The following is a 22,316-nucleotide window of genomic DNA, read 5'->3' on the forward strand; positions in this document are numbered from 1 at the left end:
TTCTTGAAGTTTTTTTCCAACAAAATGAGATTTTTTTAATTCTAAATTCGAAGCACCACATGTTTTTTTTTTCAAAAAAAAATTAATCTTTTCGTTGCAAATTTAAGAAAAGGTTCTAGCTAGCAATGAAAGGAAATTGATAAGTTTTCGATTGATAGTCTTTTCACTCCACAGCTATATTAGTATTCGTCTTTCGACTAACTAATTTCATTTATCTTCATATACTTAAACCATCCTCCATCAAGGAGGGACTAAATTCACGTTTAAAATTTAATTTTTAGTATTAAATTTATCAATTTAAAAGTACAAGGATCAAAACAAAATTTGACCGAATGCATGGAAACTAAAAACATATTTTCTCTGTAAATTTATCATCTTTAACTTTTAATATTTTTTAGTAGAATAAATATAAATATACACTTAAAAACCCAAAAGTAAAATTAACAAATGCAATAATAGTATATATAAGAAATCAAATCATAATTTTAACATTACAAAAAGAGAGATAAATAAAAAAAAATAATAAGATTTTTATAAATTATGAGTGACTCTAAATATCATCATTCCTTTCAAAAACCTCATGCTAGAAGGAGGGGCATGAAAAATTACAAGTGTGAAGGGAATTAACAGTGTGAGTGATATATAGAATATGTCAACATATATATGATAGGAGATTGAAGGGAAGGAGGCAGTCATCACGATGACAATAGATTGATGTCATCATTAAGATTGTTCAAAGTGGATCCCACTCCATATTTCCCAAATGTCAGACCCCAACTAAGCCATCTTTTCTGCGCCTTCATCCTCTCTTTTTCCACTCTATCCAAATTCCTCAATGATACCTATATATATATATATATATATATATATATATATATCCAACGTTCACATACACAACACAACACACACCTAACTTGTTTATGAGAGCTATAAGTCACCACCTTCTAGTTTCACTACTCGATTGGAGAATCTCTACCTCACGATCCCTTTTTTCTCTTAGAACCATCATGTCACAATCTGATCATTCCTCTGCTTTTACCACACCCAGATTAGTTCTCAAGAAGGTTTTGGCCAAATCTCAACATGAAGGGGATGGAGCTGTTGTTAGAAGAGGCATTGGAAGGTATTCTTAATCTTGGATTTTACTATTATGCATTAACTTGGTTTGGTGGGCATTTCCTTTCATTCTTGTATTTTAAAACTCCTCTTATGGGTGGTAGGTGTATTCATGGTTCTATTGATTTGATTTTTGTATCAGGAGCGAGTTGAAGAACTTGGATCCCTTCCTAATGTTGGATCACTTCTCAGGTATGTACATACATACATACATACAATTGTGTTTGTGTGAAACCTTATTGGTTGAAGCCTACTTTGGTTGACCTCCCTTTGTCCTGTTTCTGTTCCTTACGTCTTTGACTTTGCAGTATCTCCCCCAGCAGGATTTCCGGATCATCCACACCGAGGTTTTTAACTCATATTTTCCTCGTTTTGCTGTTGGAAACTTTGTCTATTATTATTCTGTTTCCTTATATTTTGATTTCCTTCTTGTTTTCAGGTTTTGAAACCGTCACCTACATGCTAGAGGTACACATGGTTACATTTAACCTTAAATTAAATTGTGCCTGTTGTCTTCGGCCAAAGCCTATATATTTATTTATGGATTCCAGGGAGGCATCACTCACCAAGATTTTGCTGGGCACAAGGGTACAATAAGAAAGGGTGATGTTCAGGTATGAATAATACTATTATTAGTTAATGTTACATTATTTATATTATTAAATTGGAATTTGTTTGTGCAGTGGATGACCGCAGGCAGGGGAATCATTCACTCTGAAATGCCCGCAGAAGCAAACAACAACAAGGGATTGCAACTATGGATCAATTTATCATCCAGGGACAAAATGTAACATATCCCAATAGCTAGTTAAATGAATTGCAACCATGTTATGTTATTAATGATTTTGAGTGACAGGATGGAGCCTAACTACCAAGAGCTTCCAAGTGAGAACATACCAAGAGCAGAAAAAGATGGGGTTGAAGTGAGAGTGATAGCAGGAGAAGCAATGGGAGTGCATTCGCCTGTGTACACACGAACACCAACCATGTACCTTGTTTTCTGCATGATGCCCGGAACTCAGTGGCATCAGAGGATTCCAGAGTCGTGGAATGCCTTTGTTTATACAATTGAAGGGGAAGGAGTATTCGGGTGTCCAAGTTCATCCCCAACAGTGGCACACCATGTCCTTGTTTTGAGTCAAGGTGATGGCCTTAGCGTATGGAATAACTCTTCCAAGCCTTTGAGGTTTGTTCTGATTGGAGGCCAACCACTGAACGAGCCAGTTGTTCAGTATGGGCCTTTTGTGATGAACACACAGTCTGAGATTGAGAAGACAATTGAAGACTATCACTATGGCAGGAATGGCTTTGAGATGAGCAAGTATTGGATGTCTCAACAGTAATACTATCTATTAGATTTAAATAAGAAGCATGTTTTCTCAATCCTTTTCAGTGTCACAGGCGTAGTTATCAAAGTCAAAAAGCTAGTACGAGCTCAAAAGAAAATACTACTATTGCTTATTCTATCCTTTTCATTTCCATGTAATGAAAGCTTCTAGAATATTAAAATTGCTGCCCGGACAACTATTGGTTGTGGCTCTAGTCATGATGGGTCAGCTTATCTTGATTTTTTTTCATACTTTCTCCCTTTTGCTCATTTGCCCTAGATTTCTTTCTTTCATGAGATCTATCCATGTGTTGGGGTAGTTGAGATCATAAAGAGTAATATAAAACTGTTCACATTATAATATCTAACTTTTTAGTTTCATCTCCAACAAAACAATGACTTGTTGAGTTTTCCTTTTTATATAAAAAATAAATATTATTATGTTTTCAGGAGTATCATTAATAAAATTTGGCTTTTTTTAAGCTTTCCTTTGAGATTTTGTTGGCAAGAAAAAGGTTTAGGTAATGGTTGTGGATTGGAAACTGTGATAGGGATTGGTGGGTGGTATTGCTGGTTCGGTTCACGATTGTGTTGTGTGCTAAGGTCCTCCACCATCTCAGAATTTTAGGATTTTCTTATTAAACTGATCTTCAGTTGATCCCAATTGTGGCATGGTGTCCAAGCCACATCGTTCAGGATGATGTTGAGTGGGAACTTTTCATGTATGGCGCATAAAAATGCCATTTTCAAAGATAAAATTAAATTGTGACTGGTAACCAACGAATAAAGGTTTTGAGTTGATGAAAAATTACAAAATCGTGCTATTAAACATATTTTTTAAATGTTAAACTGTTTATGAATATTTAACTTAAATTGTATTCATATTTTCCTATATTTATGTTATGAGAATAGCATTAAAATTATATATATAAAGAAAAAGATTAGAGGTAAAGAAGACAGATAATAGAGAGAGCAAGAGAATGGAGAGTTTCTTATTCAATTTTTAGTGATGAGATAACTTATTTAAAGGCACAAACTACAAACTGTAACTGAACAGTTACAGATAGTTTAATGATATTAAGACAAAGTATAAATAGTCATAATATATAATAAGCATGGACATTTACCTATTAAATATTCATAAAAAAACAAAATGAATTGATAGTCATTATTTTATGCCTCCAAGCCTTCAAACTTTTTGGGACAATACAAGACAATATAACATTTTAAACTTCAACAGTAAAATGGTATTCAAATTTGACTAATTGTAAAATCTAATTAATCAATACTGGTTGGATTAGCTAAGCAATTATCTCTTAAAACTAGTTATTTATTTAAATATTAATAATAAATTTAAAAGGATCGATGATTAAATAGTCCACTCTTAAATCAAAAATACCTAAAGACAAAATTATTAATGTGTTTGTCCAAGTTTATATCACGTAATTATAAAGTTATGACCAGTTATTAATTTATAAAAGTATAACCAATTAAATAAAAAAACTGGCAGCTAAAATCTTTAAACGAATGGTTCACAGTTTACACAAATGCACCCCTTTTATGGTTGTCATTTATGAAATCACAAGTCACTGCCTTAGATTTACACAAATATACGTCAATTCAAAAGAAACTCATGAACTGAAGGCAACTTCTGGTTGACTACTTGACCAAAAAAATCCCTCTCGAAGACATGCACAACGCTAACCAGCTCGGACTTTCATGCCAGTGAGATTATGTCACCATGGAAAGGTTAAAAACATAAAAATTACATATTGCGAATCATCAGGCAAATCAACTGAAAAGCCAAGGTATTGTATTCTAACTAAAGAGGTAAACATAAGTCAAATAAGAAAGACAGCGCGAAAGAGGACTAATAACAGGGAGAACAAGTTGTGACCAAAATGCACAAGAAAACAACAACTGAAGGATTCAACGGGGAGCGAGAATTGTGGAGAATAGAGAACAAGACGAGAAAACTAAGTAACAATAATCAACAAAGACAATTTGACATAAATGGATGTCCGCTTTCATTCGCTGCAGTGCAATTACAAGCTCTTTGTAACCCAATTATACAATTTATACCCGCTTTCCTGAGATTGAAGACAACATTTTGATTTACTATATAGGTGTAACTGATAAACAAGTTTTGAAGGAACAATCCAACCGAGCCCATTTAATTAATAAAGCAAAGAAAAGAAAGAAAAAGGAAATAGAAGTGACAAAGCAAGTTGCAGAGTATTGTAGGTCATCTGGAACAGCAAGAAAAATAGGGTTGATTTTGCTTAGATGTAGAAGCACCATTGTTGACGAGGCTGACCCTGTTGACAGATAACTCTGCCTTGTATGTTTCGGAGTTGAGCACCTTCCTGCTCACGTTGGTGTATATCTCTCGAATTACCATCTCAAATGCCGTCTTCACGTTTGTGGAGTCCAACGCAGACGTTTCCATGAAAAACAAGCCTTCCGCTTCCGCAAGGCTTTTCCCTTCGTCAACGCTCACCGCCCTTATATTCTCCAAGTCACATTTGTTCCCCACTAGCATCATTGCCACCGTCGTATCGCAATGAGCTGCATCATATCATACAGAACAACAACAATTTTAATTCTAATTTTATGATCTACTCCATATGTAAGCAATTAATTAATCAATCGTTTTACTTGTATCATCTCTTTCCAGTCATTTTACACACACGAAGCTATAAGAAGACAAAAATTGCAATCAATTGTGAATTTCTAAGACTGCTCTGCTCCTAGGTTAACCTGTCAAGTATACATGTGAAGTGAAAGGAAATCGAAAAGCGATAGCGAATAGATGACAATCGAATCGGATCCGTGTTAAAGGTGAGAGTGAGAATTGGATTTGAAGCTTGGAAGGAAAGGCAAAGAAAAAAAAAAACAAAAGTGAGATCTAGTGTTAGTGTTACTTTTAAGCTCGTCGAGCCAGCGGCCGACGCTATCGAAGGTGGTGCGGCGGGAGATGTCGTAGACAATGAGGGCGCCGACAGCGCCGCGGTAGTAGGCGGAGGTGACGGCGCGGAATCGCTCTTGGCCGGCGGTGTCCCAAATCTGAGCCTTGACTTCCTTGGAGTCGATTTCCAAGCACTGAGTCTGGAACTCGACACCTATGGTGGCCTTGGAGTGCATGTTGAACTCGTTCCGGGCGTAGCGGGAGAGAAGGTTGGATTTGCCCACCGCAGAGTCTCCGATTATGACGATCTTGAAGAGGTACTCTTCTCCTCCCTCGTCCTCCGATCCCGACATTTCCACACAACAAAGAGAGAGAGAGAGAGAGAGGGAAAGGAAAGTTTAGTAGTGGAGGCGTGCTTCGCTGTGATGATACCACACAACACAACCTCACTGCATTCTTTCCCCATTTTGCCCCACTTTTTTCCAATTTAATTCAATTATTAAAATTAACGATCATATCAATTTAAATTAATCAAAACTCATTTGCTGATGTTTTTTGTTTTTAATGTTATTAGTACTTTGAGTCCATGTATATGATGTAATTTCAATATAAAATTTCATAGTTCTATTTTATCAATTTTGTTTTCGAATTTAAAATAAATGGCTCATGTCTCGGGCTTGTTTCGACCACAATTGGGATTTTTTTTTTTTTTTTTTTTTTACTTTTTAACGTAATTCCAGCCGTCCATTGCAAGTTTTTATCCATTTTTGAACTATAATAAACATGAAATTCATCCATGCTTTGAACTATAACACTCTCTAACTTCATAATTATTATGGATAAAGAAATATTTAATGGCCAGCAATTATGGATGGAGACTTTACAATTTTTAGATTTAGGGTGAAAGGTTTTAATTTGTGAGAACTTTTTTAATCAATTCCTTACAAACAATACCAATAATATGTACATTAGTAAATTTTTTAGGGTTTCTTTTAGTATTTAGACAATGATTTGATTTCTTTCTTACATTTTTAAATTTTATGAGGAAAATTAATTGTACCTATTATGATTATCCCTTTTGCCCTCAAAGAGAGCGATATATGACTTTAAGTTGAAAAATATCTTTATGTAAACAAAAAATGCAAATACTTTATTTAAAAAAAAGATCTGTACTTGTTATAATTCAAATTAGCTTTAATTTGTTGACAACCACACATATATATATAAAAGGGGATAGGATGATATAATTTTTTATTTTTTGTTTGAATTGAGGATGGTATAGTTTTAATTTGTTAATTTAATGGAGTATGATGGTTAAAGACAATCGTAAAAACATCATTTTAAGTTCCTTTTCCAAACTATTTATCAAAAGGGATCTATTTTTAAATTATTTACTGAGAGAGTTTGTTTTTATTTGCATTGCATAGGTAGAGGCGCAATTCAACAAGGAGCTGACATGTGGCATTGAGTTGTTGTGCCAACAGCTATGCGTAATGGGTTGCTACAGTTGCAGTGACACAACCACTTTTGGTCAGCATAGAGTAGGCACAGGGTGCAGGGCGCAGATGCTGCATAGGGCACACTGGCGTAAGTACCCACGTGAGGATGTTGCGCCAACCCCCCTGCGCAATACTCCTTACTCCTTTGTCTCTTTCTTCGCTTATAAATTGAAAAATACATGTTGTTCCCTCACGCATAACACCCCCCCCCCCTTCCAGCAACTTCCTTCTTCCTCGTAAGTATTTTCTTGGTCCCTTTCATCCCAACTTGCTCTCTCTCTTGTAGTTTGTTCTCTCTCTCTCATAATATTTTTAATTCATATTCTTTATTATTGCTAATGACACTTACATGTTTTAAAATATGTGATATTGTGTTTATATTTAAAATATTTAATGACTATATTTAATGACACTTACATGTTTTAAAATAATTATGATTTTGGTTTAGAAATTTATTTGGAATATTATCATTATACAATTTTTTATAATATATGATATTGTGATTTTTTTTAAGTTGTCATGTAGCTTAATTATTATATGTGAGATTGTAAATGAAATTTTAAAATTGTTTGTGATATTTGTTGTTATTAATAAGGTTTTAAATAAATTTAATTATGTTTGTAATATGTAGTGTATTTGATATGACAAGTTCATCATCATCCTCATCCAGTTTTGATGTGGTATGTGGACCACGTGAAAATGATGTGTTGTGGATGCAAAAGCAACATGTGTCCCAACATATTTGGAACGAGGATGCAGATAGAAAATTAAGAATGAGGCGAGCGATTCCAACTTATCAGGGTATAGAACAACCACCGACAGAAATTATTCCTCTATTACAACAATCTGGATTATACACAACAATAAAATTGCGTAGAATCAAAATCAATGGAGGAATTGTAAATGTCTTTGTTGAAAGGTGGAGGCCAGAGACACACACCTTTCATTTGACGTGTGGGGAGGCCACCATCACACTACAAGATGTGTCTGTGTTGCTAGGTCTTCCTGTGGATGACAATCCTTTAATTGGCAGCACAAATATTGATGAGATTGATATGTGTGAACAATAATAGTCAAGCCAAATGCTAATGCATTGGCTGGCGAAAACACATCGAAATTAAGCTGGTTGGCTTCAGAGTTTGCAAATATCCAGGACTATGTGGACGACGAAGAGCACCTCAAAATGTTTGCATGTGCTTGAATTTTGAGATTTATTGTGTTGTTGCCATTAACAACGTCCCACGATATTTTCCATACAAGAATGTATCGTCAACTTGTATGATTGGCTTGTAATACTTGAAAGCATCTTTACATTGACCGAAAGTCCAAAATACTCGATGGAATTGACGGGATTCATGACTCACCGTATTGCCAACTACAAAATCATCGTCACATATTTGATAATACGATCCTGGACAATGATTTTGCATGTGCTTCAACCATGACGAAAGTTTGCCATAAGATTCATCTCAATAACCATATTCAATCATAATGGCCTTTTGTTTTTTTAGCCTTCTAGGCCTTTCTATATGAAATTTTATAGTTAAACATACCACTAATCCTTTCTTGAATCAAAGAAATTTTCAATGACAAATCTTCTTTAATCATCCCTATGAAAATAATTATAACAAAAATTAATTGTCAATGATAAACAAACATGAATAATTAAAATAGTTAAAATCATACCTACTACACACGTAGCAATCAAATTAGAATCAAGTTTGTCATGATCTTGTGTTATACTTATATTCAGACACGTGTGTGGTCTCTCCCCCCGTTGGGTAACTTTCCATGTATCAATTTTTTTAGATACAATTGTCCTCATATAAAAAGGGCATGGGATGTCATCATTTCGATTTGCGCAGCAAACAACATATTTTTGTGATTTTGATACAATAACTTTAAAAGTTTGGTGCACCTTCATAACATACTGTTGCAGTGCATTCTTTAATGCATTTTTGCTTTCAAATTCCATGCCAACAAATAATTCGTGGCCAATATCGAAATCACATATATCTTCTTCATCGGGATGACTTCAATTAATCTTACTATAATTAGAAGTAGATTCTCAAAATTCAGTCTCACTTCCACCTGCAAATAAATCTTAATATACGATTTTTTCTCAAAAATATTCATGAAAACAGGCCTCTTTTAGTGCTATTTAATGTCCATTACTGGTTTAAAACTATATACCAATACGGGCCTCTTCTATATACTATTTACGAAAATATATCATAAGATTAAAATATTATAAGATTACAATATTATTTAATTAAATATACCTTCTTCATCTGTGTCAGATATATCATCGATATCTTCCTCCTCATCCAACTAGTCCTCAACATATGAATTAGATATCATATAATCATCATCATCAGAATCTTCATCTAATTTTGTTGCAAATCTTTGAACTTTTGATTCATTGCCAGCTATATTATTCCCACATGATAATAACGAATTTGTCACATTCAACGCAAATGCACCGGCAATATCTACTTCAATGCACAATTCAATAACACCCATTTCTTGTTGTTGTTGAAAACTTTCAATCATTGTTTCAACATCTTCATCGTCACAAATTTGCAATGCAATATATTTACCATCAACTAAAAATCGGCAAGTCATAGTAGATATACTTTCATTTTTATCTAATTTTACCTTATCTCAAAATTTTTTTTTTAACTCATCAAAAGTTACACCACGTTTAATTTGAATAGTCTTATTAGGTCCTTCAAATCTTATGCCATCGTCACTTTGAAATATTCTTCCATTCAAATAAACCAGAACAATAATCGAAGAACTCATTTTTATAATAAAACCTACAAAATAAATCAATAATGTCATCAACAATTTTCATTAACAATAATAACACAAAAAAAATACAAATTAATAAATATAAATTAATAAAAATAAATTAATAAATATATTATTGATTTTCACCCCATAGAAAAAATATCAACAAAACTGTAATATAGAGAGAAATTTTTTTGGAGAAATGCGGAAACAATACACCAGAAAGTGTGTATGAATGGAAGGGGAACATGAGTTTATATAGGCATGTATTGCGCTGGTAGTAATGACGCAATACATTGTACTTAAGGAATTTGAGCAAAGGGTTACTCTAACTGACATGACACAATACCTTTTCAGTTGGTCACACACTGCTAAAAGCAGTTAATACTACACACGTTGGCAAAGCCTGTCCAAAAGTGATTGCGCCATTGCAACTATAACAATCCATTGCGCATAACTGTTGGTACAACAGCTTAATGCCACATGTCAGTTTCCCGTTGAATTATGTTCTTGCCTTTGGCGCAATGCAAATAAAAATAGACCCCTTTAATAAATAGTTTGAAAACAACCCCTTTTAATAAGTAATTTGGAAAAGGAGCTTAAAGTGATGCTTTTACCCCTCACATACACATACACATACACAGTTTTCTTTCTATAGTATGGGGTTTCCGTGCAGATGTCTCGTCCTATTACTATGCGTCGTGGTGGTTGGGTTTGTGGAAAGCATGTGGGCTTATGGAGATATTAGAGTGACGAAGAAACTTCGATCATATGATATATCACAATCTATGTTGTGCATTTTAAGGGGTAAATATAAGAGAAATTTTACCCCATGGAACATAAACAATATAAGTAAATCTTGATATTATACTTTAATTTAAAAATTAAACTTAAATTTATGTTTCTTTTTACTGATACGATATTCAGTTTTTTGATTGAGATCTTCAATGCCATCGTTTTATGTAGAAAGGAACCTTTGATGCATGAAGCGAAGGATAACATGTACACATGCATATGATTGCGTATGCTGATGCTGAAGCTTAATTTATGCGGGTTTTATCATGGGTGGAGTTCCGCGTGGTTGGGGGGATTGTATTAAATCTTTGTAACAGGGGCAGGTGTTTGCGGGGAGGTTTTGTTGTCATGGTTAGTGAATGTTTATCTCTTGATGGTGATATAAATAGCCTCTAACCATGTCTTCTATGACCTTCGTATATTTATCTCTATATGTACCATTCCCAAATCTTATAACTAATATGTAGCAGCTTCATAATTTATCGCATTTTACTTTTATCCCTCTCATAAGGAGGGAAAATATAAAGTAAAAACATTTTGCCGTGATTATTACAAAGAAAGCTTCCATGTGCACTTCTAGACATTTTATTTATTATGTTTTGTATCATTAAAAAAGATAGTTTTTTTCAGATAAAAAATATTTCATAAAATTTACTAAAGTTTAATACGATTGACTAACTAACCGGATTTGATGTGAATACTTTGCATTGTTATAGTTTACTAATTTAATTAAAATGTATTAGTATTTTGTTTTCTAATTATCAATAATTATGGATTCAATACTTACATAATATATTATGGGGGAAAGATGAAGAGCTTAAATGTGATTAAGTTCCAAATCAATGTTACCGTAATTTAAACTGAAATTTATGATTAGATGATAATATAAAATTATTTTATATTATTAGTATATAGATATTAAATTCATAAATTTTTGTATTTGTAAAAGTTTTTGACTTTTTTGTCAAAATTATATTTAAGATATTTGCATTGCTTATTATTATTTTTTAATTTCACCATTGAATATTTAAATAATGATTGAGAAATTTATTTCAATTAAATGTTATGTTATTCATCATAAAGTATTCAAATGTAGCTTTGAAATCGAAAAAAAGACTAAAATAGTTAGGTATTAGTATGTGTTTGATTGAATTTATTTAAAGGAAGAATTATCTATCGTTAATGATCTTAAAAAAAGATTATTAAAAAATAATTTTTTGGTGTATATATAACAATAACTATGAGGATAGAAGCCAATGAGCCCACTTATGTATCTACTTCAAATCTAAGCAAATTAAAATAATTCACACAACTTATTTAATTAATTGAACTAAAGTCTATTAATATCTTAAAAAGAAGTAAATGATTACAAACAATGGAAACCATAAAAAAAACAAGAGTAAACGAGAAAAGAAAAGGAAGGAATGCATGTGATAGTCCATATTGGATAAAGCTGAAATGAATGGTAGCCGTAGGATGATGATTAATGCAATCGTGGGGCGAACCGCGGCTGAATTAACATTAATTATAAGTTGGAAAATAGTAAGAGAAAATGGAACAGTGAAGAGCAGCAAGAGTCTTCTTCATCTTGATCTGGTGGCAAGGCAACCCAAACGATGACGTTTCGTGTGTTGCTGTTACTGGTGGTGTTGTTGTTTGTGATTGGCGCGGGCGCCGACGATGCCAAACGCGACGACGACAGGGCTCCCAAGTCGGAATCCTGCAATAACCCCTTCCAATTGGTATTTATTCATTTATTTCCATTTCCCATTCGATCGATCTTCGATTTATTATTTTCTTTTGGGGTGCAGGTGAAGGTGGAGAGCTGGGTGGACGGTGAGGAAGGGCATGTCCACAATGGCGTCAGTGCCAGATTTGGGTCTGTGTTGCCGGACAAACCTGACAAGAGTGTCAGAACTCCCGCAATATTCGCTAATCCCATAGACTGCTGTTCCAATTCAACTTCAAAGTTATCTGGCTCAGTTGCTCTCTGTGTCCGTGGGGGCTGTGACTTCACTGTTAAAGCTTATTTTGCTCAATCTGGAGCTGCTACTGCCATCTTGGTCATTAACGACTCACAAGGTGAATCTTAACTCAAACTTCCTTTTCTCCCTTCCTTTCATTGCATCTGATTTAATTACTTACTCTCTTTCTCAGATCTCTTTGAGATGGTTTGCTCCAATAGCAGTGAAGCAAATATTTCAATTCCAGTAGTCATGATAGCAAAGTCAGCAGGACAATCTCTCAACAAGTCTTTCACATCTGGAAGCAAAGGTCAGCACTTCAATTCTTACAACATCTATTTCTTTTCAAATAAATAATGTTGCATATTTCTACGATGCAAATCATTTTTCATTTCTTTTTTTTTTTTTTTTTGTTACACCTGACTGGGCCAAATTTGATGTGGTTTGGTTGTTTGTTGTTGCTAGTACCACACTAAGATGTATATGAGGATGGTTTATTCTCCTCTCCTCTCTTGTACTCATTGAAGAGTTTATTCCCCAGTAGGAGAAGGAGGCTAATGAGGAAGACCTAAGAAACCAATGTAACTTTTTGCCGCCTGCACCCTCACCTTTCTAATGCTTAGAATTGAAACAAATGTTTTAGTGCTTTTACTGTTTACACCCTAAGTAGCTCAATTTTTTTCATACATTGCATCAAAATGGCTTAACCAAGAGTTAACTTGAACCTAAGCTTTTCCAGCGACAGATCAGGCATGCCACTGCTAAGCCAATGGCTCTTGATAATTGCTGTGCAATAATTTAATATATTACGTTGCTTTGGAAAATGAATGTGCCTTTTGAAAATGTCCAAACCGAAGAATTAAACCATGATATTTTTATTCAAGTGCACTCAATATTGATTGCTGCATGCCTGTTACTGTATGTTGTGCTGCTTAAATGATCTGTTTCATTATATGACATTTTTGTATTCATATATATATAAATTATTTATTTCGTGCAGGATATAATTAATTATTAAATATTTTTTGAGAAAATATTAAATATATTTATACATTGTACGATGTATATTCAGTGTACTTAGTGTTGATTTATTTTATATGTCATGAATCAAATTAATTAATCATGCTAGATGTTTATTTTTACTTTTTTACCCCTTGACTTATTATGTTTCATAAATTTTCAAAATCTGAGTATGTTACAAATCTCTAATTAAACCAATAATTTGACCTTGAAACCTTACCTATCTCTTTTCTGGTTCATGGATTGTTCAAGTTTTAAAAATATTGATTAATACTGCTAGTGCCACCATGTGTTATTTTAATAGGGATCTGCTCCTTTCATATTCATGTGTTATTTTGAGTTTTAATAATGCCACCATGTATTTGAGTAAATGGGACGTGAAATAAAAGTCTAGGTTTGCCAATAAAACAATGCTTTTTTATACTAGATGTCAGGTTAATTTTCCACTTGACTTACAGACGGTTAATTCTGAGTTGTCTATTGCAGTGGAAATTTTGTTATATGCTCCGCCTCGGCCACTTGTGGACTTCTCAGTTGCATTTTTGTGGTTGATGTCTGTTGGAACTATTGTATGTGCTTCACTATGGTCCGATCTGACTACCCCAGAGAAGTCTGATGAACGCTATAACAAATTGTGCCCCAAGGTTTTTCCATGCAACCCTATATCAGCCATAAAGTTTATTATATGTACTTAAACATGCTTTTGTGATGCCTCAAGTAAGCACTTTTCTGGATGTGAGGACATGCTTTTGTGAAGAAAGCATCTCTTAATATTTGAACAATGCCGAAATGAGAAATGTATAATAACAGTTTGACCTTGGCATGTGTGCTGATCTTAATTTCCTTGTAGCTTTTATTCCCTTTGTTTTTAGCCACTGATAATTTCATTAAGAGTGGGTTTGTTTCAAGTTTTGCAAAATTATAATGTACTTTTGAATATAACATTCTTGTGTTTGCTATAAGTTTTAATTTTTTTCCAGGCATGGTTGATTCCCAGGAATTTGTCATCTTCATGTTTTGCTTGGCTTTTGTTTCCATGGTGAGGGGTGGGTATATTCATTCCCATGGGGAATATTGGAAGTTTAAACTTATCATATATCCCAATCATTATCTTCCACTCCCCCATTTGTTTTTAACTTCTACCAGTTGAATTTTGAAAACATTACCATAAATGTTAAAACTCTAAGTAACCAAACATGTTTATTTTGATTTACCCAAGAATAACATTCCTCACAATAATATTCTAGGGAACATAATTAAGTACCTTGAAACAAACATCACCTAACTATTACGAATTTTACAATGGGGTATAGTAGAATGCCTTCTCCTTCCATTTTGTTTACTGATACAATTTTATTCAAGTTTACATTTTAACAGAGATTCAAGTGTATTGAATTGTACTTATAGTTTTCCTTTGTTTGCTAGGAATCTTCTAATGCTGAAACAGAAAAAGATGATTTGGACAAGGAAATTGTTAACATTGATTCAAAGGGTGCTGTCATATTTGTCATAGCAGCGTCTACCTTTCTTGTGCTATTGTTCTTCTTCATGTCAACTTGGTTTGTCTGGGTGCTGATTGTACTTTTCTGCATTGGTGGTATTGAGGTAATGTAGCTCATTTCCTTGGATTTGAAATTTACTTCTACTCTGGTACTCTTTCTAATTAACTAAATATCATGTTTCATGGTGTGCATGAAGGGGTATTGGTTCTGAATCTTGCACTATTAAATTTGCTGTGTATAAATATACTGAAAGTTTGAATTAGCAATTCAAGTAATTGACATACGCCAATCAGATTATATTCCATTAGCCTTGTTTATTTCACACACAAGTTATATGAGGGTAAGAAAAGAAAGGAAGAGAGTGAAAGTCTCTTGAAAGAAAGGATTTAGGAGCACTAATACCAGCACCATCATTGTCATGAACATACACAATCTAAAGCTTTAAAATTCCTCTGTATGTTATTTTAAATTTGTTTTCATTTTCAGGGTATGCACAATTGTATTGTAAGCCTCACTTTAAGGTACAACCGATGTCTCTTTGTTTTCTGGCCTGAGAATGTGCTCGGTGTTCTTTCTGCATGCCACAGGTTTTGTTAATTTGTCTTTCTAATTTTAGTTTATATGAGCAGAAAATGCCAAAATTGTGGTCAGAAGACAGTGAGCTTACCTCTATTTGGGGAGATTTCTATTTTCTCCCTGGCAGTATTGTTATTCTGTGTGGCATTTGCAATTTTCTGGGCTGCTACTCGACAGGAATCATATTCATGGACTGGCCAAGATATCCTTGTAAGTTTCAAATTCTAGTACCTGCAAGATGGGTCTTTCTATTATTATTTGAGTTTCTAAATTCAAGCTTATATTGTTTAAGATGCTTAGAAGTTAGAATAAGAATTTTTCTTCTTTCTCAAAACTTCTCCATGAATACTGACTGTCATTGGAAGTCAGGAACTTTGTATGAATAACTACAACAGAAGTTGCAGTGGTTTTTAGTCTAGGTCTTTGCAGAGTTTGTTTTTGGACGATTCCTATTTCACTTTCACACACATTTAACTGAATTCACTTATATACATACATAGATGTGCACAAATACACACACACACACACTGGCACATCCAAGTGTAAGTATGTTAGAGAAATTACAAAAAACAGATATTCTTGGTATAGCAAGTCATCTAGTTTAGGTACGGTGTATTTATCAAGTGGTTTATTATGTTAACAAGTGACTATTCATTGACCATTCTTTGAGTGTTGTTAACTACCTGAGTGGTTAGTAGTTCATAAACTACAAATATTTTTACTAATATTTCGTTGTAATTTACCCTATTCCTAATCTTCAAATTAGTCATTGTCTAATCATTAAATAATAATGTCCGAGTGTAAATCTGCATTTATCAGCCAAATACGGAATTGGGATCTTGGTTGGTTCCATAGTGGGCTTTCTGAAGTATTGATCTTGAAGCTGGTTTGTTATCTCAATTATGTTTGACACTATTAGCTGATGCTAAGCTGTCTGATCTTTCATTGCATGCTATTCACTTGAAATTTGGCTTTGTTCTTCACAGGGCATCTGTTTGATGATAACAGTCTTGCAGTTGGCTCGATTACCTAATATTAAGGTACCCAAATGGATTCTTTATTTCTACAATCAAATAATCAATTAATCATTCTTCTCTTACCCTTTTTGTTATGTATCTATTAAAACAGCTCTACTAATTTCTCATGCATCTGATATAATAGGTTGCAACTGTACTCCTTTGTTGTGCTTTTGTCTATGACATTTTTTGGGTATTCATATCTCCAGTGATTTTCCATGAGAGTGTTATGATTGCAGTAAGTATTTACTTTCCTAGTACTTCTATATTTCTTTTACTTCTATTGTCTCAGCTCTGCTGGCATCTTTATAGGTAGAGCAATATAAGTACTAATTTTCTTTTACTCGATAAAAAGGAAAATTAAGTAGAAAGGAAGAAGAGAAAGTAGAAACATGAAGATAGAGGACATTAACACATATACATGTAGTAAATAATAATAAGTTAGCTATTCTGTTAACACTTATATTCTTTTTCTAATGGATTCTGTGTTAACATGTGTCTTTATTAAAAAGGAAGAGAGAATTCTGGTTTTTTATAGTTTTGTGATACTCTTACATGGGCTTTCTTTTTAGGTTGCTCGAGGTGACAAGGCTGGTGGGGAAGCAATTCCTATGCTTTTGAGATTTCCTCGTCTTTTTGATCCCTGGGGAGGTTATGACATGATTGGATTTGGAGATATTCTGTTTCCTGGTTTGCTTATTTCCTTTGCTCATAGGTATTGAATTCCTTATTTAGTTAACATCATATATAAATGCAAGATTTACAAAATTGAAGATGTAGATAATAGATATGAATGATTACTGTATATTTTGGCTACCACAGAAGACAAAGAATAATGGATATTTGTAGTGATATTTATTGAGTAATTTTGAAGTTCATAGCTTTGTAATTTTTCTTTCCTTATTTGCATTCCTGAAAGGGAACAGAACAAGCTTTCTTATTTGGCTTGCAAAACATCAGCAAATCCATTTTAATATCCCTATATTTTAACCAAAGATTTTTTTTTTTTTTTTTATAATGTGGTGATGTTAAATGGGCAGTTTGATTGTGTTGCTTCTTCTTTGTGGGATTAATAATACTAACTTGTATCAAACATGGACTGAATATCACACCTGCTCAGAAGTAAAATCCAATCAAATTTCATTGTAAACCTTCTGTCCTCTGGATTGTGTTTCATGCATATTCCAAATGACCATATGTCACTTAGAGAATTCTTTTGTTTTTAAAATTTGCATTAGGCGATTTTTTGTTTATGTACTTTGGACAAAATGCTTTGTTCTAACATTTATTTTTTTTTGGTTGTCATAGATTCGACAAAGATAATGGAAGGGGAGCATCAAATGGATATTTTCTTTGGTTGGTAGTTGGCTATGGCATCGGTAAGTTCTTTTGTTCCATGTTTATATCGAATACTTGTTTACTTGTGTACATTTAAGGCCAAGTTTTTCTATGCTTTATTTAAGCATTGTTTGATTAGAGTTTAGGATTTAGGGTTTAATCCTCACTGCTTGTGTACATCCCTTCCCCATACCTTCGCATAGCGAAGAGCCTTTGGGCAATGGGGTACGAAGAAAAATGCTTCCTCAATCATAAGGAATCTAAAATAAGTTAAGAATGTTGAAGATCTAAATTAAGTTATATCATATCACAGCCTCATTTCACCCTTCTGTTTGATTCATTGGCATTTACAATTTCTGCTAAATCCCTTCCTGAGTCACCAAAAAGAATCCCGTGAAACAAAACTTGATTTCTTTTGTCTGAAACAAAATTTCATGGTTTGGATATATTGTTGAAATGCTAATGCATAAGATACTTTACGTTCTTAAGCATAATTGCTGATGTTTTATTTTAAAGGCTTAAATTATCATTTCAATAGTATTCGTGATGTCTTAAAGTCCAATCCTCTGATGCTACTAGTAGTTTAAGGCATCACAGGTGTTCCATGTTGATTTGTCAGTTATTTAAACTTGCAATCTGGATTCAATGCTATAATTCATTCTTCTATGTCGTGACAGAGGATCTTTTTTTTTAGGCCTCGTTTTGACATATTTGGGACTATACCTGATGAACGGAAATGGACAACCTGCACTTCTCTACCTTGTTCCATGTACACTAGGTAATTAGTTTTTTTTTTTTTTTTGCTGAAATTAGATGCGTAATGGTTCTCGTCGTTTAAGTTAAATCTATCTCATGCCCAATTAATCAACAGGTGTCACAGTCATACTGGGATGTATAAGAGGTGAGTTGGAGAGCCTTTGGAATTATGGCACAGACTCATCGTTGTCCACAGAGCCCCCTGGCTCTGAAGTTTAAATGATCACGTTATTCATCTTTTGAGGATTGAAGAAACTGAACTGCAACTTTGGGAAATGTTCTCAGCTCAGTGGTTAGGAAAGAAAGACACCAGGTGTACAGGCTCCGTAACTATCTTCTGTATTAATGCTTGAGTGCTCTTTATGGCTGCGTCATATTATACTACATTTCTCTTGTAAAAAGGATGAAAAGCAGATGGAAAAGTACGTATTCAAAATTCACCATACTGAACTTCTTTCACTGCCGTAGTGAAAATTGAATCGAAGCTAATCATTATTTTTCATTTCTGGTTAGTTGTCTGTCAATAGTCACTCTACTATTTATTTACTTTTATTTATACGAAATTAAAGTAAAGATTGAATGAGGGAATTAGATAGGAGTTGTGATGAATTAATATTCTCACTCAGTTGCTTGGTTAGTTAATTATTAGTTATGTTCGATTGGATTCTTTGAGTATAAGGGAACTTCCAAAGAAGTCACCAGATAATTTACTAGAGAAATAATATTCAAAAACTTGTTAAAACTAGAAAATCTCACAATTTAGAACAAGACAAGTATCCGTTTTCTTAGATAGCAGCTTAACAAGTTCAGCCATAACGTGCTTATTGTTCTTAAATCCTGGTTCCCCAATAATTTGAAGACACGTCTTGCACAAAGCGGGTTAAATTTCTAATTTACTTGATTCTCCCCCGTCTGAGTCTGACTGGCAGAAAAGTTTCGATGGACTGACTAAACTACGGGTTTTGTTCCTATCAATAAAAAAAAAGAGAAGAAAATGATCCCTGACTATGGGTCGATCAACTCTCCAAATCCACCCCATGATTCTGCCAACAACATCTTCACATGTCTTTGTTTGTAGTGAATACATTAAAAATTCCAACTCCGTTATTGTTGTTGGTCCTACCACTACACACTCACGGATACCTTCTATTCTATGCTCACTATAAAATATTGTTGCCCTTCCACTTCCCACTACCAATCATCATACAATTACAAATGCTTTAATTTTGTAGAACCTTCACTCTTCTGATGGATCAATTTCCTATTCGTCTTTTTTTTGTCACATCTCTCCTCAGTTGCCCATTTCTGCTCATTGCTCAATCTCCAAGTCCAATTATCTCCCGTATCAGTGTGGTAGGAGCTGTTTATTGTGATACCTGCTCCACCAGCACTTTCTCTAAACAGAGCTACTTCTTGCAAGGTAAGGCAAGGCAATTAATTAAGCAAAGCAGTTAAGAGTTTCAATTTTGCAATGCACTGTTTCATTGGTTTGTTTGTTCCAATTAATTAATCAGGTGTTGAAGTTCACATACAGTGCAGATTTAGAGCAACCTCACCAAAAACTAGCGAGCAGATAAGCTTCTCAGTGAATAGAACCACAGACCAATATGGAGTGTACAAGTTGGAAATACCATCAGTGGACGGAGTTAACTGCATGGATGGTTCGGCAATTGTGTCACTCTGCCAAGCAACTTTGATAAGTAGCTCCACTTCCACTTGCAGTGTCCCCTTTCTCAAGAGCACAACACGTGAGATATCAGTCAAATCAAAACAAGATAACCTGTGTGTATACACCTTGAGTGGTCTCAGTTACAAGCCACCTCAAAAGAACACTACCTTGTGTGGACATGATCAGCAATTGCAATTGCCAAATTCTCTCAACTCCTCAAAATGCTACTTCCCTTGGCCTCAGCTACCTTTGCCATCAATGCCACCAATACCATCTCTGCCTTTCCCTTTCCCACAATTTCCTCCAACCACTTCAACAACCTTTCCCCCCCCTCCATTCAATTTGCAAGACCCTACAACATGGGTACCTCGTATCCCTTCCCTTTCTCATCCTCCACCTGCTTTTAATTTAGGGGACCCCTCCACTTGGATCCCTCATATTCCTCCCTCACCTCCTAATATACCACAACCACAACACCAAAGTCCCTAGAATTTGCTACTCTTGTATGGAAGCATGTGATTGAGCGGTGGAGAACATAGTACTGAAAGTAGAAACTACTCCGAATAGCGCAATTCCGTAAACTCAACTTTATTGGTTGGTTGCTCACGTCACGTGTATGCTTTGCTCCTGAGTCAAAACTCAAAAGGAAAGCAGCTCACAGCGGGAATAATATGTCGAGTGATCACAAAAAGGGATCATAGGATTTTACTTCAACCAAGATATGTTGGTTGGTAGTACAGTAACTTGATGTCCAACTTTGTTTAATTTATTTAAAGCATAATATCATGGTTAATTGAACGTGTTTGTAATTTTCTAGGTACCTAATTGATTGTAAATCGAAATGCTTAAATATGTAAGTAATTTTACATTACATGCATAAGCCATTGATTTAATGTTATACAGATGCCAAGACTTAATATAGAGCAAGCAATGGCATGACACATGAGAGAGAGAGAGAGAGAGAGAGAACATTTTGTCACATGATGATGCTATCAAAACCGGGCATAAAGACAAAAATGACTGCTAAGCTAGAGGACCGAGTATGACAAAGCATTATGAAATAATCGTAAATTCTTTGCTCTAGGCTTGAAATGATACTGTGAAGCAGGGCTGGCCTGAACATAGCCCGGAGCCGGAGGGGCGATGACCTGATACTAGAATTAATGGGTACAATTTTTTTTATAAAAAATCCATATAGTTTTTTCGTGTGTGTGTATATATATATATATATATATATAGGACTGATTCTGCTGTGAAGTCCATAGAAAGAAACTTGTGTTTAAGTTGTACCTAAGTAATCTTTGGAATGATCTCATGATATATATAGGACTGATTCTGCTGTGAAGTCCATAGAAAGAAACTTGTGTTTAAGTTGTACCTAAGTAATCTTTGGAATGATCTCATGAAAGGTCTTCCTTATTGAACCTCTGCTGCTTTATGTGAAGAACATTTTAAAGATAAACTGAGAAGGATCTAATGCACTATTAGATATGAGCCATACCACTACATATAACTACCTGAAGAAGACCGTCTCCTTCAGACCAGACAAAAACATAGAACAAATTGTTAGAAATACCATGAAATCAATAATTTTGGAATAATGGATGGCTCAGTTTGTACCAATAAAGAGAAATAAATGACCAATTTAAAATAACCTGGGTAGTGATCATGATTAGCTATCAAGGTACTTGAAATCAATCCAAAAAAATACTTCAGGTTAGAGGATGAAGAGATAAGGAGAGAGGGGATCCCATGTCGAAACCCTTTTAATTATTAGACAAATTTATCACATGGACATTCATTTAGAATGATAGAAAAAAATACAAAAGATATGTCAAAATAAGATCGACTAGATGAGGAACCTTTCTAAAATAGCACACCTAAAAAAATTCACCTCATTCTATTGAATGCTTTAGCCAAATTAAGTTTAAGAGCCATAAGCCTATATAGTTACCCTTTCTCTCTCTCTCTCTCTCTCTCTTTTTTCCTTACAAAATGAAATGTGTCATAAGCTATGTGAGCATTGTTAGACTGACT

At 34.1% G+C, this 22,316-nt stretch overlaps 4 protein-coding genes across 4 annotated transcripts; 3 read left to right on the forward strand and 1 right to left on the reverse strand.

Moving 5' to 3' along the window:
- Positions 1–849: 849 nt before the first annotated feature.
- LOC100775597 (pirin-like protein) lies at positions 850–2,693 on the forward strand. The gene is made up of 7 exons (XM_003552704.5): positions 850–1,123; positions 1,259–1,308; positions 1,425–1,463; positions 1,556–1,584; positions 1,668–1,730; positions 1,800–1,903; positions 1,973–2,693. The coding sequence occupies exons 1-7, from the start codon at positions 921–923 to the stop codon at positions 2,457–2,459; spliced, it is 975 nt and encodes a 324-aa protein (XP_003552752.1). The 5' UTR covers positions 850–920; the 3' UTR covers positions 2,460–2,693.
- A 1,737-nt stretch (positions 2,694–4,430) lies between these two features.
- On the reverse strand, positions 4,431–5,801 carry GMR1 (ras-related protein RABA5d-like). Its single transcript, NM_001358135.1, has 2 exons — positions 5,368–5,801; positions 4,431–5,011 (listed from the first exon to the last, which is right to left on the reverse strand). Exons 1-2 carry the CDS (start codon positions 5,702–5,704, stop codon positions 4,689–4,691), a joined length of 660 nt encoding a protein of 219 aa, NP_001345064.1. The 5' UTR covers positions 5,705–5,801; the 3' UTR covers positions 4,431–4,688.
- Positions 5,802–11,916: 6,115 nt separating this feature from the next.
- Positions 11,917–19,112, forward strand: LOC100776679 (signal peptide peptidase-like 3). Its single transcript, XM_003552706.5, has 13 exons — positions 11,917–12,180; positions 12,250–12,520; positions 12,596–12,712; positions 13,909–14,066; positions 14,848–15,027; positions 15,411–15,445; positions 15,554–15,710; positions 16,487–16,540; positions 16,662–16,754; positions 17,089–17,231; positions 17,825–17,895; positions 18,549–18,632; positions 18,726–19,112. Exons 1-13 carry the CDS (start codon positions 12,055–12,057, stop codon positions 18,827–18,829), a joined length of 1,593 nt encoding a protein of 530 aa, XP_003552754.1. The 5' UTR covers positions 11,917–12,054; the 3' UTR covers positions 18,830–19,112.
- Positions 19,113–19,247: 135 nt separating this feature from the next.
- On the forward strand, positions 19,248–21,074 carry LOC100778270 (leucine-rich repeat extensin-like protein 6). The gene is made up of 2 exons (XM_003551813.5): positions 19,248–20,030; positions 20,125–21,074. Exons 1-2 carry the CDS (start codon positions 19,859–19,861, stop codon positions 20,766–20,768), a joined length of 816 nt encoding a protein of 271 aa, XP_003551861.1. The 5' UTR covers positions 19,248–19,858; the 3' UTR covers positions 20,769–21,074.
- Positions 21,075–22,316: the final 1,242 nt, after the last annotated feature.

Source organism: Glycine max, chromosome 18, assembly GCF_000004515.6.
Source record: "Glycine max cultivar Williams 82 chromosome 18, Glycine_max_v4.0, whole genome shotgun sequence".
Taxonomy (NCBI): domain Eukaryota; kingdom Viridiplantae; phylum Streptophyta; class Magnoliopsida; order Fabales; family Fabaceae; genus Glycine; species Glycine max.

What these genes read in the sequence shown, in the direction of transcription:
- LOC100775597 (XM_003552704.5), top strand. Translation starts at nt 921, where the DNA reads ATGAGAGCTATAAGTCACCACCTTCTAGTTTCACTACTCGATTGGAGA. An exon ending in TCCGGATCATCCACACCGAG is followed by an intron (nt 1,464 to 1,555) that starts GTTTTTAACTCA and finishes TCTTGTTTTCAG; the next exon opens with GTTTTGAAACCGTCACCTAC. An exon ending in TTATCATCCAGGGACAAAAT is followed by an intron (nt 1,904 to 1,972) that starts GTAACATATCCC and finishes TTTGAGTGACAG; the next exon opens with GATGGAGCCTAACTACCAAG.
- GMR1 (NM_001358135.1), bottom strand. Translation starts at nt 5,704, where the DNA reads ATGTCGGGATCGGAGGACGAGGGAGGAGAAGAGTACCTCTTCAAGATC. An exon ending in CTGGCTCGACGAGCTTAAAA is followed by an intron (nt 5,012 to 5,367) that starts GTAACACTAACA and finishes GATATGATGCAG; the next exon opens with CTCATTGCGATACGACGGTG.
- LOC100776679 (XM_003552706.5), top strand. Translation starts at nt 12,055, where the DNA reads ATGACGTTTCGTGTGTTGCTGTTACTGGTGGTGTTGTTGTTTGTGATT. An exon ending in GGTCATTAACGACTCACAAG is followed by an intron (nt 12,521 to 12,595) that starts GTGAATCTTAAC and finishes TCTCTTTCTCAG; the next exon opens with ATCTCTTTGAGATGGTTTGC. An exon ending in ATGAGAGTGTTATGATTGCA is followed by an intron (nt 16,755 to 17,088) that starts GTAAGTATTTAC and finishes CTTTCTTTTTAG; the next exon opens with GTTGCTCGAGGTGACAAGGC.
- LOC100778270 (XM_003551813.5), top strand. Translation starts at nt 19,859, where the DNA reads ATGGATCAATTTCCTATTCGTCTTTTTTTTGTCACATCTCTCCTCAGT. An exon ending in ACAGAGCTACTTCTTGCAAG is followed by an intron (nt 20,031 to 20,124) that starts GTAAGGCAAGGC and finishes TTAATTAATCAG; the next exon opens with GTGTTGAAGTTCACATACAG.